Source organism: Emydura macquarii, unplaced genomic scaffold, assembly GCF_026122565.2.
Source record: "Emydura macquarii macquarii isolate MOO-44397 ecotype Brisbane River unplaced genomic scaffold, CSIRO-AGI_Emac_v2 contig_2897, whole genome shotgun sequence".
Lineage (NCBI taxonomy): Eukaryota > Metazoa > Chordata > Testudines > Chelidae > Emydura > Emydura macquarii.
This window is the reverse complement of record NW_027133034.1, coordinates 15,416,898-15,435,342: the sequence shown is the minus strand read 5'-3', so window position 1 is coordinate 15,435,342 and position 18,445 is coordinate 15,416,898. Positions and strand designations below refer to the sequence as shown.

Below are 18,445 nucleotides of genomic sequence, written 5' to 3'. Positions count from 1 at the left end.
TAGTTGTTTGCCTAGGAAGTTCTTCATATCAATCTACCTTATGTTGTAGAGTCAGTAAATAAGGTTATTCATGGTCCTGCCTTAAAAAGGGAGTCACCCGAAAAAGTATTCTCCCCATACCCGTGGACTCGGCACCTCTAGATTCAGAAACATATAGTCACACTGAACTAGAAACTACTGAATTGTCAACAATTTTAAGTTCTACTGAATATATTTTAACTAAGCCACACATTAGCCCCTGTACCTGGTTTCAAAGCATTTCTGTCATACACAGAAGTATGAAGTGAACTTCTATTTGCTGTTCTGTCAGATGAATCACTTCCATCAAGCTTGTTATTGTCCAATTTTTGCTCATCACCTTTTGATCGCCTCTGTAAGAAACAAAGTGACACATTAAATGAAAACCTTACCAGAAGATCTTTTTAATTACACTTTGTCATATCACCATATTTGCATTACCATAACTTGTTATATTTAACAACAAACAACAACAACATTAAGAATCTGGACTTTAAATTAGTACTAAAATGAGCAACACAGTTAGATGACCTATAAAATACAAAGGAACATCTTAGATTATTAAATCTGATTTACATTTTGTTATTGTGCTATTAGTTTCTGCATGTCTCACAGTTTGAACAACAAAAACAGATTAGTCCACTTGTTTCTAATCAACTGGACTAGGAGGTTCTCATGACACTTCATTCTAATGGCTCTGCAGCAGGGACTATGAAGGCATTGCGAACCCCCTCAAGCCAGGGCTCCCAGGCTCACTGCCTCAGACCCAGCAGACTGGATGTCCTAGGACAGGATCCCAGGGTCTTTGGCAACGCTGCCATGTGGAATGTCCTAGGCCAGGGACACCAAGGCTTCGAGACTCCAAGCAGGCCTGGGAATCTAACTTCAGCTCAGTATTCATGGTGGGGCTGTCTGGAACACACAGATCAGGGAGCTCCAGCAGCTGCTAAGAGAAACTGACATTCTTATCAGTTTCACCACTGCTATTGCCCTGCTGCAGTAGCTGAAATGGAAAAGAATGTTAATTTCACTTAGCTGCTACCAATGCTAGGAAGCAAATATCATTTTGGAATTACTGTGGTGGTGGTATTTTCTGAAACAATTTTTTTTCAGATTTCTAGTTTTAGTGAGAAAACCTGAAAAATTTCAACTTGAGCCAAATTTTCTCTTGATTTTTTGGTTTGGCCTTCAACCAAAAAAAAAAAATCCATCTGATCAGCTCTAGTTACAGTGAGCAGAAGTAAGGAAGCAGATTCATTTTGCAAGACAAAGAAAAGTGAGCCCCTTGCTGGTGGTAGTTGGAACTGTAGTCTAAGCCCTACAATTTAGTCTCCCGCCTCTGATGGAAGCAGCAAGAACTGCAGTATCTGTTTAACATCAGTCAGAAACCTTGAGCTACTAGGAACTTCTGGCGATATAAGAGGACAATTTTAATGCCAGACAGTGGCACTCACGAAAATACTGAGAGAATTGGCGACTCAGTACAGAGGTGTTTATTTGTTAAAATATATATCACTCCTGGGGGAATTCTGTGACACAGCAGAAGCACAGAATTAATGTTCCCCACAGATTCCTCCCCACCCGCGCAGAAAAGTTATTCTGACAGTGAGACGCAGGGAAGCAGCGAGAGGGGTCACACTGCAATTACATCTTTCACCCATCAGGGTGGATGTGACACCAGATGAGAGGACCAGGTGAGGAGGTATAGGATTGGGGGACACAGACAAAGCAGGGCATCCAGGGCTGTTGGGGGAGGGGATCACACAGATTGGGGTTCAGAAGGGCTAGTGCGGGGGACAGACTGGGGCAGAGGCACAGGAGCTAGTGGGGTGATAATATTGAGCCAGGAGCTCAATGGGAGTGACGGTGCAGGGCCAGAGGACATGTGCAGATATGCTTGGCTAAATGGGGATTGAGGGTACTAGGACACCTGGGGACAGGGGCAGATGTGCCTGGTGAAATGAGAGAGGCTAGGGGTCAGCCAGAGTCTGCAAGGGGAAGGCCCCCCAACTCCTTAACAATTCTCCCCACCTTCCCAAAAAAAACTCTGTTCCATACTTCTCCCACTCACACCCAACAACCTTCCAGGTTCACTTCCAGGCTCCTTCCCAGCAATCACTTCCCTCTCCCTCACCTCCTCCGCTACCCGACTCCCACTGCTTCCGAGGGGTATGGGAAATATGTTTCTGTATTGTAGTTTATATGAATTATTCCTCAAAGTTCTGTATTAGTATGCCTAATAAGGAATCTTTGTCAGAAATATTTCCTGAATCTTTTTTGTCGTCTGTATTGTTAGAGATATTTGCTGACAGGTATTTTGAAATAAATTATCAAAATTATTGAATGTTTAAAATATTGTGTGCAGAATTTAATTTTTTGGCACAGAATTCCCAATGAGTTTTTATTTGTTTATTTATATGCACGCACGCACGCACGCACGCACGCACGCACGCACGCACGCACAAATTGTAAAAGTTTCATAGAAAGATTTCTACTGGTCTTCGATTCTGAAAAAAAAAACCCAAACCCAAAACTTACTGCTATAAAATTTAAATCTCGTCCATATAACTGCTAACAACATCCCTTTAAATGCTGTTCACTGTTGCTACTACAACAAGTAGTGATTATTCTTTTTAAAGCTGAAAAAATAAGGTATTCACTTACCTTAGGAGTCTTTCTAGTCTCTTGTCTGACTAGACAAGTTTGTTCGCCACATTCATTAACTATTCTGGAATGACTGGAGTGTTTAGAGTGGTTATAATTATACTGTGCATTAGCAAGTGGGTATAGATTTGGTGCAGCATCAGACGAAGAAGGCGAGCTAGAGTATTCACCAAGTGGAGTACATCCCGTAACACTACCAGACATATATTGAGAGAGAGATGAAGAGACGTTCCAGGACACATCTTCAGCGCATATTTGTGGCCTAAATAAATACACCATTCCTTAGTTGAAGATTTTGTTCAGTATTAAGGCAGGCATAATATTTTGCAAGGAAAGCATTCTCCATGATTTCAATTAAGTATTTACTCACTGCTTTCTAGATATGTGCTTTAACCATAAAATTCAAGTTTCTTCCTCAAAATGATTAAAATATTTCATTCAATGTTTCTCTCCTTTTTATATTTAAACTTTCATAATGTGTTTAAAATTCAAGAATACAGTGATTCTACCTAAAAATAATTTGTTACAGAGTTTCAAAACTATTCTGCTTTATTTCAGCTTTAACAGTTGCCAGCAAGTTCTTTATTATTTTGCCGGACTTCCTTGTGGTAAAGAGTTAGCTTAAACTAAAAGACAGAAGCTTGAAAGTGTAATAAAACTAAGAGGCATGTGTGAATGTACTCAACTACAAGGAAAGGAATATGAAATACTGAAACTTATTTTAAAATACAATTTAAAAACAGGAGTATAAATACAGTACTCTGTGGGACAAAACGTATCCTAATAATACCATACAAGGTGATTAAATGGTAGATATTTATTGTGCTTACTGGCTAAAGGAAGCCTTAAATACAGCTTCCGTAAATTCAACACGTCTGAATTTTTTTTAAAAAAGGGAAGAGGAGTTCAGTACACACGTCTTCCTAAATTGATATCAGCAAAGTCTCCACCAACCAAATCATACCAAATTCTAAGTGGGCCTCTGAAAGCAGAGACCCACATTTTCCACAGAAATTACATTTACTGATGTAAATTGAACAGCCAACTGTGACATTCTCAATCTGAGCAAACAAATGTTGGTTTATGTATATCCAATTTTAAAAATCAGTTTAGTGTGGCCAAAGTGTATAAGCCTGATGTTTTCCTATTTTCAAATATCTGTTCAATTCTGGAATAAGAAGATATTGTGTATTGCATATCTGAAGTAAGAAATGCTCTCTCTCTGGTTGCAACAGTTGTTTTGACTTCAGCCTATCCAAATTTATATGGGTAAAATAATGCATCAACCCTTAAATTTCATTTTCTGACTTTAGACCCCAACAATGCAACCTTAATCACAATATTTGTGCTACTCACTATTTCTTTAATGATGTCATATTCTGTCATAAATCAGCCTGCATTCAGCTCATCATTAAATGGGTTACAATAATTCATAATACAGGGTACATACAAAGATAATTTTGTAATAATTCTGTGGGAAAAGTCAGTCAAGGTATTAAAAAGAACACAATATTTAATTTTTTTTTTTTTTTTAAAAGGCAAGTAAATGAGTTTCAAGACACTGCAATTATGCCTAAAATAAAGCCAAAGCTTATAGTTCTGAGAAGCTAACAAAAAAGTTAGGACATCTACTGAATATCATACCCAGCCCTTGTAACGGTTGGTTATTTCCTAGCCTAACACACAGGTAAAGATATAAAACAGAGCATGTTTTATTTCTGGATTTCCCAAGATTAACAATCCATTTAATAAACTCTACATTGTGGAATCCTGAAACCTGCTACATTGAGAAGTTTGTTTTTTTGCAAGTGTATCTTATTCTAACTAGATTTATCTTTTAAAATAAGTTCTGCAAAAGAGAAAAAAGAAAGAAAAGAAAAGACTTAGAAGATTCCTTATATTTAGAAAGAAGCCATTTAATACTGAGTACTCAAACCTTGAGGGGGTTCCCCTTCCCCACCCTCAAGAATCCTCCTTCCCTTTCTATACATACCCATTGCTCCTCCCATCCACTTCATAATTTATCATCCTTCTACCCCAGTGACCAGACTCTTCCTTGTCCTTCTCTAGTACTCCAGGTCCTTGGGATCAACAAACTAGGTACCAAATCTGTATCCCTCAGAGAACAATGCAAAAGTCTAAACCACTGGGCAGTTAGAAGAATTGAAGTACAGAGGCTCCCACTTCAATTTTGAAAGAGTAGTCAAAGTCAAAGCACTAGAAGGTTAAAATTACCCATAAAATGAGATTCAGAAAAATACGTACTTCTCCACAGACGGTTCCTGAACAAATGGGTAGTATGTAGTCAAGTACCTAGGACAGACACATGCTTCTGAGGGTTCTGACCATGCCACAGTTACTGCCGTGTATTTTGGGACAAACGGTTTGACATCGGCTGAGAACTTGAAGCCCTGAGAAACAAAATGTTTTTTGGCTACATGCATGAGATTAACCAAAAATAAGCGGGGGGAAAAACCTCATCTGCATGAGCAAAACCATTACAAGAAAGTGCTAGATTGTTCACTTGTTCTCATAATGTAGTTGTGAAGCAACAATATTCTCAGAAGGAAAGTGAAGGGGGGGGAAAAAAAAAAACAGCTAAGGTTTGATGGCTTTGGAAAGTTATTTCCAAATAATGCCTATATTTAAGAGAAAATGCACAAAACAAAGCTACATTAGAAAAGTACTAGGATACTACTTAACACGCAAGATGCAAAAGTAGTAAGAATATTCCATTTTCAGATTAGTCACTTAATCAGTATAATCATCTCAGCAGATCATTTCCATTATTGTAAAAGCCATCTCCAAAGGTACAGTTATTGTGATGATGGTTATTTGCATGCTTTTTAAAAATATAGATCAAATATTAAATTCTGCACCTTTTTAATGAGATTGTCACAGCACTAATATATTCATATCAACATGCTCAATTTTGGAGATGTTCCACATGCTGAACTAGTATGCCTTCAACAGAACTTCTGAATGCAAAAGAGGCTCCAAAATTAGAAGGCATGTATTATAATGTATTTGATGTTACTTGTTGCTGGCACTTGATAGTTTGTACTTGGAGAAAGTAGTATTTCATAATTCCACTCATTCTAATACATGCAGCAAGTCATTTTAGACCTGATTATATATTTCTTCATAACTAAGACTGTGGGGAAACTTGCTTTATTAGTTCTCATTGTTGAAGAAGTAAAACAAAGTCAACTTCATGAACTGTTGTATCCATGCAAGGGCATATGGAACCTTGCTTATAAAATGTTTGATCAACAGTCATTTCAGTGTTTAGAATGTACTTTGTGGACACAGAGCACCCTCTGGTGGTTAAGTGTGCCCTTGGAAATTTAAGGATGCAACTCAACAGATAATATGAATTCTTTGCTTCATGGGTTTGTCAGGAAAAATGTCCGTTTCAGCTGTTGCCAAACTTATCCAGGCCATTTAAATACAAGATATGGATTGCACGGGTGAGAAATAGGACGTGAAATACATACACACGTATAAAAATTAATCCAAGTTATTTTTGGAGTTAAAGCATAGTTATCAGACAAATGAATAAAGCATCAAATAATACCAACCATAAAAGTACTTTTAATTTGGAGTTGATCATTAACTTTAAAGACATTTCAGTCTGACTGGGAGATCACACATCCAAAAGGCAATATTCACAGAATGAGTGTAATAGAATAGACTATCCCATAGCATAAACAATTCTTTCATTGATTCCATATATATTCTCTCTCTCACACACACTTCACCATGCCTATACCTTGTTTAGTTTTTTAAACATAAGGTATTTTGGTTCTTAAGGTACTGGTGCAATATATTCACTGAATGCTTATTTCAAGTAGATTTCATGCTGATAATGCTGTAATGATAAGAAGACTGATTTTAGCCAAAGAAACTTGAAGCATTCTAATGTAGTTTGTCTTTTAAATATGCTCTTAATATTACATATGCTTATTCAAATTAATTACTTCTCTCTTCCCCAAGTATCTGACAAAGTAACTATTTTAGGGCTTTTGGGAGAAAAGTATATTTTACATATTAGATCAGCATGTAGAATTTAGGCTCCCATGCTGCACAAGATACTTACAAAAGCTTTTTAATTGTTTGGGATAATTAGAACAAACATCTTTAAAAAATTAATAAGACATTTCGGGAACTGCACTAGTCCATGACTCACCTACTATTTGTGGTTTCATAAACATGTTCCTTTTCATAAAAGTTTCTCTCTTCCTTGTTGTTGCATGAAAGCCTCACACAAACAACAGAGAACTGCTTAGAGGTCTTGATTCTATAAAGGCTTCTTATGCAAGTACTTACGTACTTCAATCCTGCAACTGGATCTGAGCAGGCAGGCCCCAACACCTACTTAGAGACCCACTGAAGTCAACAGCTACATGGAACAACTGCAGAATCAGGGGCAAACACAAGTGGGACTGATCATGAATAAATTTACACACATGGCACGAGTGTTTAAACCCCTTCCTAAGCTAAATCAGCTAAACTGAAAAGAGCCATTTCTTTACAACAGAATCAGTGTCCACACACTGAGGTTCTACCAGTAGAACGATATTGGTTTATATTCACACCTTAGCTTACACCAACATAACTTTCCCATGCAGACAACTCTTAAGAGTTCACAAGGAAAGGGTGAAACTTACGAAAGGCCTGCTCCTTCCCCTGCAATCAGAGGCACATGAGCAAATCCGTAGATCTGTAAAAGGCTCTGCACAGGCACAGAGCTCACATACATGGAGCTGATTGTAAGATCAAGGCTAAAGGACTGCCAAAAGCACAAGAAAACAGGCTGAAAGGCAAGGTAATGTCTTCCTTCCCCGCTCCCGCTCCCTTTCAACGGCAGTAATACTGGTGGGTACTTAGAACAGCAGCAGGTGAAGTATTTTCAGATAGAAGTGTCATTTCCCTTTAAAAATAAGCCCACTAGACTCAAAGGCCAGCTCCGAGCCCCTTAGTCCGTCACACGCAGGGCCACGGCCAGAGCCGCCACCGCTTCCCTGCCACGGCAGAGTTACAGGGCGCACGACGCGAGCAGGACGCGGATCCGCGGGTTCGGGGCGGCGGGGATAAGTGACTCTCTCGAGGTGTCCCCAGACCCGGCTGTCAGAGATTCCGGGGCGGGGCGAGGCGCCTCGACCCGCCCGGTGCACCCAGGCCCCCGCTTATGTAACGGCTTGGGGGCGGGCCCCTGCGCGGCCCAGAGCCGCCCGTCTCCCCTCCCTTACCTGGCTGGCCGAGCCCGGCTCCGGCTCCCGCTCCGAGGCCATGGCTAGCCGGGAAGGAGAACAACACCCCGCGTCGCCTGCGCCCGCACTCCCCAAACTAGCTCCCGGCCGACACCCGCGACATGCGCCCGAAGTAAACAGACCCGCGGCGCAGCTTGTTCTACGTCATCACCCTCCTATCAACGGAACCAGGCAGCGAATGAGCGACTCTAGGAGCCTGTCGGTCTGGTCACGTGACCCTGCCGCCCACGTGCACGCTGCCAGCCACTCCCAAGCCGTCCGCGCTACAGCGCGCTACCCCACCTTGGTGGCTGGGCACTGGCAGGCCGGGAGAGTCTCCGCGGAGTCCTGGGACGTGGCTTGCTCCAGTGGGTGTGTCTAAGGAACACTGATCGCGTTATTTCGTGCATATAATCCATCGGACAGTTTTGGCAGTTTTCCAGCGCTTTCCCTCTTACCTGGCTATTGCCATCCACGGCCAAATAACCACCAGAGAACACTTGATTCCCATCGGTCACTCCACAACGTAGTCAGGCACCCCCTCCCCATTTTGACTATCTCGATTTACAATCGCATGCATCCTCTCTATAAACTCCCCCTCCTGTTCTTTTCCCCAGTACCACAGCAGCCCAGTAACGATAAAGCATCTAGAGCCAGCTAACAGTCACAAGCACACATCATCCAAGGCTGCTTTCATGCTTAGTGAGAGAGGATGAGAACTGCTTAGAGTGGGGGCAACTGGAGGCCTCTGCCGCTTTCTTTCCCCCTTCCTATCTAAAATAATGTTAAAAAAGCAGGAGAGGGCAGGGTAGGACACTTTATTACCACCACTCCCAATCCCAGAGCTTTGGCCACCAAGGAAGCACCATATTCACTCTCCCTAAGGCTTGCTATGTGTACATCTGCATAGCAAAATTCAATTTCTTGAATGGAAGTTTGGGACAGTACTTCCCTTCTCATACGCCAAGTGTATGAGCAGTCTTGAACTAAATACCTGACCAGTTGATATGTGCTGTGTCTTCTCTCTTGAAAAACCTGATGCCTGAGTAGTTATAATCATTGCAGTGCCAAAAGTTCCATATCAAGTCAATAAAGGACTGTCCTGTATTTCAGCAATAATAGTAGCTGACTATTAGCAAAGACTCAAAAACTGATATATGTTATGATTTTGCACCAGCAACAAAAAATTGTGGGGTAGTATCCCTTAAACTCTTCACTCAAGCGTCCTTTATTTCCTTTATTCAGTGTAGTTGGAGGCAGGATATTAGACAAGGTGAGTGAGGTCAGATCTTTTATTGGACGAACTTCTGTTGAAAAGCTTTCAAGCTACACAGAGCTCTTAAGGTACCTTTCCCAGATCTGAAGTGGAGCTGGGCATGGCTCAAAAGCTTGTCTCTCTCACCAAAGGAAGTTGGTCCAATAAAATAACTTATTTCACCCACCTCTTTATTTCCTTTAAAAGTTGGTAGTCATCAATCTGAAAATATATTTTGGAAAGATTACTTACTCATAGCTGCTGTTCTCGTTGCATACCTCCACTGTAAGCCATGTGGGTCAGGTATGCGACTCCATCAAGGCAACATCAAGGAGGAAGTTTTTCATTATCACCATTGGGGAAGAGTGCACACGCACTTTTTTTTGCCCAGCTTGTTCCATTTTTATGACAATTGTGTACAACTCTGTGTTTATGGTAATAAATAAGATTTCCATATGTCTTTCAAAAAACCTTTTGATGATCATCTGAAGTAATGATATAGAACAACTGCACTAGTAGAGCCCATTCTCAATCTTTGCATCATGTGTCTGAACTGTATTTCCCATGTCTGATTTAGATTGAGCTAGTCAGGAGTACACTTATGTGAACAATGAAAAACAAGGGATGACATTTTCACTCTTAGATATTGTTTCCACTTTTGTCATGCTTAGCATATCAGAAAGCAATGTACTTGCACAGTATGGACATAACATACATAAAGTTACATAACATGTAACTTAATAAAGACAACCGGAACCAATTTAAATCTCATATAGCCACAGGTAGTTGGTATGTCTTCAATTGACAAGTGTAAGGATAGAATTTTGAGACAACTAGGATGACTAATTTAGACCTGAAGAGCTCTTTGTAAGCTTGTTTCTACCACGAACAGAAGTTGGTCAAAAAAAAATTACCTCACCCATTTTGTCTAATATCCTGGGACCAACACTATGTATAATTAAGGAGGCTACATCAATGATTTTTTAAATTCAGCTTTAGAAAAAGATAAACTTATTCCAGACCTTATCAATTTATCACTTTCTACAATCTAGTGCCTTGAACCCTACATGCAGTAGTTCTGTTGTACTAACTGCAGTGGAAGAGCAATTACTGTATCCTCTTCACCCTTCAAGGATGTATTCTCAGGCCACAGCTCATTACACTATGATTAAATACTAAACACGATTCATAAGCTAGAGTACTTTCAGCTAATATATTTTCCCATCATAAGCCTCCAGTAGATAGCATGGTTTGCTCACATGCTTCATCTTTTGACAAATTACACCTTTTTTGAAGGGAAACACTAAAATCAAAAGATCTTTAGGGAGAAGGCACTAGCAGCCTTTTGAATAAGGAGGTTCAAGTATTTCTACTTATGTATGACTGCATTAATCAGACAGTTCAGGTCATTGTCAGGCACCTGTAACTACTGCATATAATCCACACTTACAGGTGACTGAGCTGCTACACATGTAAGACATCCCAGTTAGCTTACTGCAGCCATTGTTTTGGATTTGCACTATACCTTGTGAAAGTGTATTGCCAGTGTTGGGTTGAGATGGCACAGATATAAATCATGGCAGGAAGTTCTTCAGAGAGGAAGGAATGGTTACAAGATTTAGCCATAGATTAAATCTCAAACTACAGCTAATACCAAAATTACATGAGATTTTTGCTACTTATTGAATGCAAACAATCTGCACATGGTAGAGGTATAGCCAAGACAGCCAACTGCTTTCTCTAGCTTGGTTAATCTAATGTAATCGTCAGACTAGCCTTTATTACACCCAAGTGATTTGAGAAGTGGCTCAAAAATAGCCTAAGGGATGGGGCTCATTCCCTTGTGGGACAGTGAAGCCTAAATCAACCTGTTTATAAAGAGATTTTTGATTGGAAGCAGTCAGCCAGCAACTGAGTCTTCTTAGAGACAAGTGTTATGTCATGGTAAATTATTGGAGAGCTAGTTCACTGTAAAGCTAGATGTTTGGTGTTTTTACCTATGCAGTGATTTCAGAGTCAGTTTTGGACAGGTACCTCTACTAGTTTAGCATTAACACCCACAACTAGTTGTTTGATTCCTAGCTGATAAGATACACAATTTCTTAGAAACACTTCACAAAGTAGGGATCTAGTATTTTTAAAAAGTGTTTATTTCTTCAGACCTATTTTGAAGAGTTGAGAAGCCATGAGCTTTGAACCGGTCAAACATTTGTAAATACAATGCTGTGTAGAATAGTTCAGTATTGAAACTAAATTTCTGAACAAAAATACATGTAATAAGTATAATCAGGACATACATATGCAACATGAACACTTTATTAAACAAAAGTAATTTAATAAGAAAGTCAAATAGGCTTTTATATTACAGTAAAGGAATATGCGTTTATTAATCTTTAGACACCATAGCAGCCTACTTGGGATTGCATTTGACTGAGCTCTGTTGCTGTGAATAATACAGCTCATGCGCAGATATGGATGTAGGTTTTGTACATTTTTTCAAGTATTCACTGAATACTACCAACATATATACACTCATATACATAAAGTTCCAGAAGATTTAATAGGATTTTTCCAGAAAAAAAAAAAAGAGATCATTTTTGTTGGTCTTTTGGAAGAGGTCTTCTAAAGAGTAGAATGTGTGGTTCTGTGGAAATAAGATTGAACACAAACGTCAATGTTATCCTCCAATATTTTCACATTATCAGTCCTGCACATTTGTGTACAGCAGTTTAGAACTCAATTACACTTAGAGAAAATGTTCAGAAAGATGACCATTCCTATATACAGTGCCTTCACACTTGCTTCTAAAAAGTTTACCCTATATAGAGGGGCATCTAAGTGGCTTAGAATCTTAAGCCAATTTGGTGCTTAAGAAGTTTTACCTTTGGTGCCAAAACAGACTGCTCAAAATTAAAAGGGGAATTGCTAGTTAGGTATTTCCATGCGTGCTCAAGTTTCAAATACTTGGAAGGTTAAAGGTTGAGTGATTGATCAGTGCATTTTAGTGTGAACTTATATTTTATGTGTAACTAATGCATGAGCTTATGATCATGATCAACGCCTTATGTAGGTAAGGAAGTGGTACCCATTTAACAGAAGACTATTGTTAGTACAGCAAAGTCAGATGGGTTTTGTTTTTTGAAACATTTCAATACGAAACTCCCCTAGTGTAGATGCAATTTTTAGCTTATTTTGCTAAGCTAGTGTTAACTATACCAGCAAGAGCACTTTTATGCTGCATCAACACTACAGGTTGCTAGTGTCACTATGCTAGCAAGCCTTTACTAATGCAGACTTGTCTTGTCTATTTTGAACTGGCTCAAGAGTGCCCACACAAGTGAGTACATTGTGTTAATTAGATCAATTTCTAGATTGAACTAGTTAACTAGTTCAACTTCCTTGTTTAAACAAGGCCTTAAGCCCAAGTGGCACACTGACATCCTTAAGCAGGTGACTGAAACAATACAGGCAGTTTTTGGAAGGAAAATTGCATCGACCCTTGCTTGAGTTTGCTTGCTGGTTCTTCCAACCAAACTTTGAATACCATTGATAGATCACTTGCAGTTTGTCCACTGACAATTATGTTAACCATCCATCAGGTTGTCCTAGTTTTATTCTTAGACACTCATGATAAGCACCAAAGTAAAACCTGAAATTGAGTCATTTGTATTTTGACACAGATTATACTACTACGGCTTAATGCCAACTGCTTTATTTAGTATGTCCCCTCAATTAAGATTTTCTAATCTTTAATTTGTCATTTCTAGCAAGTCAATTATAATATAGCCACTTTGTTGCAACCTGTGTGTTTAAAGCTCAGATACTTAGACATAGAAAACTGTATAACTTGGTCTTGGATGAGTTTTATTCTGGTTCACAATTTGTCAGTTTTCTAGTTTAAGGCTTGAAAAGTTTGATAACTACAAATGAGACGAGATGCCCACTAGTTAGATTCAGAGAAATCCTGCCCTGGCTCTAAAAGTAAGTGTTAGGGAAATTTGAAGCCACATCTTTAAAATGCTAAGTGATATCTCTCTTTATTCCCTCCAGTGCCACCTCAGAGCTTCTGAATATTGCAGAGGTGTCTGATACTTCATACCTTCCCAGCTTTTCCCCTCCCCACAAAGTGACCCCTCCCAATGTTTTTCACTGCTGTTCATTTTCCCAAGCCACTACAGAGGTGTGACAACGCAATTCTCAGTTTACTGCTACCAGTGATCGTGGAATTCAAGTGTATAGAAACAGGAAAGTTCTCCAATCTTTTGATTCCTGTAATAGGTGAAGATTCAGAGTTTCCCGCTAATCCTCAGGAAGTACCTGTTTAGTCAGTTAAGAGTGACTGTTTCATCGCTATGATAGCATTCTATTTACCTGGCTCATGGATCATGTAATGGACCCAGCCAAGACTTTGCTGGACACCAAGTCTTCTCCATTCCTCTTCAGACATTAGATGGGTTTTTGGTACTTGCTTTGAAAGCTCTCTGGGCAACATCACATGTCTGTTGAAAACATAACAGTACTAACGTTATCCTACATTACAGATCAGCTTTCGTTTCGACAACACCTGTATTTGTAGGCTATAACCCATTGGTTCTCAACCTATTTACCACTGCGGGTCACAGATGAGGCCCACAATGGGTTACGTGGGCCACATCCAATACTAACTGTATGACCCTGAGAATGTCACATGGGCCGCAGCTGTGAGCTGACTGGGCCACAAGTTGAGAACCATTGCTATAACCTTTACCGCTTTTCCTAGGGCCATGTCTTAAGCAGGGCTCAAGATCTGCCAGACACCAAAACAGCTATAGCACCTGGATGGAGGCCATCAGGCAACTCAGTGGGAAGCCCAATGCACTTTTAAGACATTGTACTGCCCCCCTCCCATCTATTTCCGTCCCAGCTGTTGGAAGGATTCCTGCCTGTTCTCTATTTTCCTAGGAGTGCCATTCATGACTCTACGAGAGCAACATCAACAGTTCTACATGTTATAGATGTACCAATGGAAATATATGGGCTATTTAAAGATTCAGTAGTGTAATTAAAGCTACATGAATTAATTCATATTAAAGCACTTAAGTTTAAGAGATGATATGCAAAATCTTGAAATCCAAGAACTAGTAGAGTAGACTTTAAACCTTCAGTCATGGAGGTGTAAATATGCACTCTATTCCCCACATCATCTGAAATATACAAGAACCAGGAGATAAACATGCACTGAGTAGGCAGGAATTATCAGAGCAAAGAGTGCTCCTGGCAGTTGATTATTGCCACACTAAGAAAACAAAGGAAATTATCATCAGCCTGATCAGATAAGTGGTTTTAGGAATGTACAAAAGCAACATTCTTATGCCACCAGCCATGACTCCTCACTTGTCACTAACAAGTCAGCTGCTGACCAAGATAATTTGACCTTTGTCCTTGAATGCAAAACTATTTGTACACACAGATCACAAGCCTATCTTAGAGAGTAACATTTAATGAAACTAAAAAGAATTGCAATGCATTTCATACAGGACTGAATGGTCTGTTTACATCTTCCTTCTCAGCCCTATTGCATTCTGCCTCCCTCCAGTGCAGACAAGTCACACAGCATTGTTTTAGACTTGAGTGAACAAAACTCAAGTGGCCTAAACAAGAGGCCATCCATCCCATAGACCTTGAGCGCAGGGCATTAGCCTGCAAGTACAGAGTCACCACTGTATAAGCCCCCAGAGCCAAGTTTCACACAGGCTGGCTACAGCATGGTATTTTTATGTTGTTCAGGGTATTGTGTGCTTAAAACACTTCCAGTTAAAGCTCCAAGACCACCTTGCGTTGCAGAGCAGTTACACCAGAGGTGGCTAGGTTGGACTCCCACCTGCCCAGGCCATGCGGTCTCAGGGAAGCTAAGCTTATGTAAAGGGAGTGGGACGTCACTCGAACGGCCTCCCTTTGAAGCAGTGAGGAGCCGAGCCAGGTTCTTGGAGGCGCCTCCCTGACGTTACCAACCGGGCGTTGCCATGGTTGTCACCCCTTTCGAGAGACGGGGCTTGTTTACAGGCAGTAAAACCCAGTCGCCCTATGAAGGTGCCAACCCCGCAGCGCCCATGTATGCTCCGAAGGGGAAAGGGACCTGCGGACTCCCCCTCCCGCCGAGCCCGCTACTGCTCAGCAACGGCCACTCGTGTCCCTCCCCCGGCTCAGGGACGTGAAAGCTCCCGCGAGCTCACGGCAACGCTCCCGAGTTCAACTTCAGCAAGTCTGGGCGGCGCTGAGGGCCTCGAGTAAGGCCCCTGAATTAGGGCCTCGCTAGCGAGTAAATTCAGCGCACCGAGCCCGACCGCCCCGGGGCCCATTGGTGTCCCCCGCCCCCACCCTTGCGGAAGGGGCCGCCTTCCCCTCACGGCTCGGCCACGGCTGCCCTGGAAGCGGCGAGAGAGCGCTCGAGTCGGGCCCCCCGAGATCAGAGCGCAGCGTTCCGAACCCGAGAGCCGCCTGCCAGGCCCCTGCGCGCGCGCGCCCAGCCAGCCAGCGCATGCCCCGCGGCAGGGAAGGGGGAAGAAGGACCGTGAGAGAAGCAGCCCCCGCCCCGCGCACCGATACTCGTAGTGCTCGTCGAAGTATTTGTCCGAATAGTAGATCTGCTTGTGGGCCATGGCGGAGGCGGCAGCTGCAGCGACACGGACGCAGGAGGACTCAACTCGTGTTCGTGAAGCAGCAGCGCCCGCCCGCTGATTGACTAACTGACCCCGTCGTATCGCCTGCTTAGTTTCTACTCAATTTGAATCCAACAGTTCAACGTTTATTGGCGGGCGGCACCAGCCAATCACAGAGCGCGCTGTCACGAGTCCCACAATTGCGTCACCAGCACTCGCCGCTTTCCTCCCTATCAGCCAATGAGAGGCGAAGGGGATGAGGTACGTGAGACTGACGGTTAAAGGTGGGGGTGGTGCGCGCGCAGAGGCAGGGAGGCGTTTGGGTTCAGTGCGTGCGCTCCGCCCCCGGCGCTTTGGCTTGCTCTTCTCTGGGCCATGCGCGTGCTTGCCTCGTGAGCTCGCAGCGGAGTGGGGCGGTTGGCGTTGGGGAGCGGGGCCGGTTCTGGCCGTTTGCAGTGTTCTCTCGCCCCGCTGCTGGTGAGCCCCGCCTCTTCTGACCGTGTCGGCTGACTCGACCCCTGACTCCAGTTTTCCTTTTGCCTTCCCTCTGCTGAGGAGCGCCTCCTCCCAGTGATAGCTGCTCTGCTGCTGCTCTGCTGCCATGGGGGGGGCGGCGGCTCTCTGGATGTGTCTACATCAGGGTTTCTCAAACCTGTATTGCTGGGACCGCCCCTTTGAAAATATTTCAGGCTATGGCAACCCACCAGCCCCAGAAGTGATGACTCCCCATACTATGCTATCCTCCCTCATGTCATGCCACCCTTACTTCTGCATGGCTCCTGGGAGCCTGCTGCCTTCAGAGCATCTGGCCAGCAGCTGATGTTTTCTGGCCACCCAGCTCTGAAGGGCTCTGGCTGTCAGCCATGCACAGGGGTGACAGCCACAGCCTTGGCATATGTGGGGGCTGACAGCCTGCAATCCCCCCCTAATTACCTTAAGGATGCCTGACTCCCAGTGCGAGAACCGCTGGTCTACATTGCAGTAGCCCTAGAGAGCTCCAATAGGCACAAGCCTATTCCTTCCTTCCCCCTCTTTTCAGCTACACCCAAATCACATCAACCCAGGGTTAAGAGACTCAGGACCCGATGGGGGTTGAGGATTGAAGTCTGAGTCAAGACAGGATTTAGAGTTCAGACCCTGTTGCTTTTTGCAGGGTAGACACAGCCTTGCTGGACTTGTGCTCTGGGACTATCCCAGAAGTATCCCATGGACTTTGTGTGCTGGACAGTCAAGTTTCCACACACTGCACCATGAACAAAAGGCTAGAGTGACACATTTAGTGAAGCCACTAGGACATCTAGGATATGGGTGATTGGGTGTGGCCCTGTTTAATGCAGTGTAGATGCTGGAGCCAGGATTCAATAATTCCCAACCTAGGGTTACAAATGAGTGTAGATGCTTAAGCCCTAGGTTAATAAACCGAGGATCTGCTAACTTGAGTTTTCCTAACCCTGGGTTTACATTGCACTGTAGCCGTACCATCTGTATATTTGGTTATCTGTTCTTACCTCCGATTAAAATAGTGGTGGAGACCTGGGGTATGTCTATACGGCAGTACCCCACAGCAACAAGTCTCAGAGTCTGGGTCAGGTGACTCTGGCCTGTGCTGCAGGGCTAAAATTAGCAGTGTAGATTAGATGTCCTTGATCAGGCTGGAACCCAGACTCTGAAATCCAGTGAGGGGGGAGGACTTCAAAGCCTGGGTTCCAGCGCAAGCCTGAATGTCTATACTGCAGTTTTTAGCCTTGCTGCCTGAGCTCTCAGACTTGCTGCTGCAGGTGGTTTTGTGGTGTAGACATACCTATGGTAATCCTGGCTATCGGCACAATGTCAGCCCCAGCCCCTAGAGGCTTTAATGTTGCTAACCCGAGCCAAGTTATGTCTTCACTGCTGCATTAACCCAAATTAGTTAACATGGACTAGCTAATCAGAGTTAAGGACACACCTTCTTTTGCAGCATGGACATAGCCTTGCTTACAACCCCATGGGTGCAAGTAACCTAAGACATGATGCACCAATGCTACCTGCACAGCAATGGGCAGGTGCAAAAAAACTGCATGAGGTAGAAACTGCCCAAACGACTGCATAGACATGGGGTGGCACCACTCACAAGGATAGCTACATCTATAGCCTAAGGTGGCTGTGTTCCTATGTCACTAGGGCCATAGGTTAACCATGTAATTCCCAAAGGCTAGTAACATAACATCAGTGCTTTAGGCTGGTGGCTTGGGAGTTCAACTTCCTTGCTCCACCGCTGACTCCTTTTATCACCTTGGGCAAGTCGAATCTCCACAGAAAAAAGCTGTGCACAGATTAGCTTGAATCCAGCTAGCGCAGATATAGCAGTAAAGACAGAACAGTGTGGGCTAGCAAGACAAGTGCGTACCCAAGGTCCGTGTCAGGCTTGTACTATCCCCCCAGAAGCCCATAGTGTGCTGCCTTCACTGTTATTGTTACCTGTGCTAGCTGGATTCAAGCTAGCTCGGATAGGCTAGTCTATGCACAGCTTTTGCTGTATAGTCATGCTCTGTCTCTTTGTGCCTCCGTTCCCCATCTGTAAAATTGGGATAATAGTACTTCCCTATCTCGCAGGGGTGTTGTGAGGATAAAGGCATTAA

General features: G+C 42.8%; 2 protein-coding genes across 5 annotated transcripts in view; both read right to left on the bottom strand.

The window, feature by feature from the left end:
- The window catches only part of SECISBP2 (SECIS binding protein 2), a 38,418-nt gene extending 30,336 nt beyond the window's left edge, over positions 1–8,082 (bottom strand). For 2 of the 4 annotated variants that reach the window (XM_067569322.1, XM_067569323.1), the window contains exons 1-4: positions 7,935–8,082; positions 4,948–5,093; positions 2,683–2,944; positions 245–371 (exon numbers count right to left, since the gene is read on the bottom strand). In XM_067569322.1, the coding sequence (XP_067425423.1) occupies positions 245–371; positions 2,683–2,944; positions 4,948–5,093; positions 7,935–7,976 (577 nt within the window). In that variant the 5' untranslated portion in view covers positions 7,977–8,082. The remainder of the gene's footprint in view (positions 1–244; positions 372–2,682; positions 2,945–4,947; positions 5,094–7,934) is intronic. The other 2 variants (XM_067569324.1, XM_067569325.1) reach the window with 2 other exon arrangements.
- A 3,236-nt stretch (positions 8,083–11,318) lies between these two features.
- On the bottom strand, positions 11,319–15,952 carry CKS2 (CDC28 protein kinase regulatory subunit 2). Its single transcript, XM_067568973.1, has 3 exons — positions 15,769–15,952; positions 13,561–13,688; positions 11,319–11,833 (listed from the first exon to the last, which is right to left on the bottom strand). The coding sequence occupies exons 1-3, from the start codon at positions 15,825–15,827 to the stop codon at positions 11,781–11,783; spliced, it is 240 nt and encodes a 79-aa protein (XP_067425074.1). The 5' UTR covers positions 15,828–15,952; the 3' UTR covers positions 11,319–11,780.
- Positions 15,953–18,445: the final 2,493 nt, after the last annotated feature.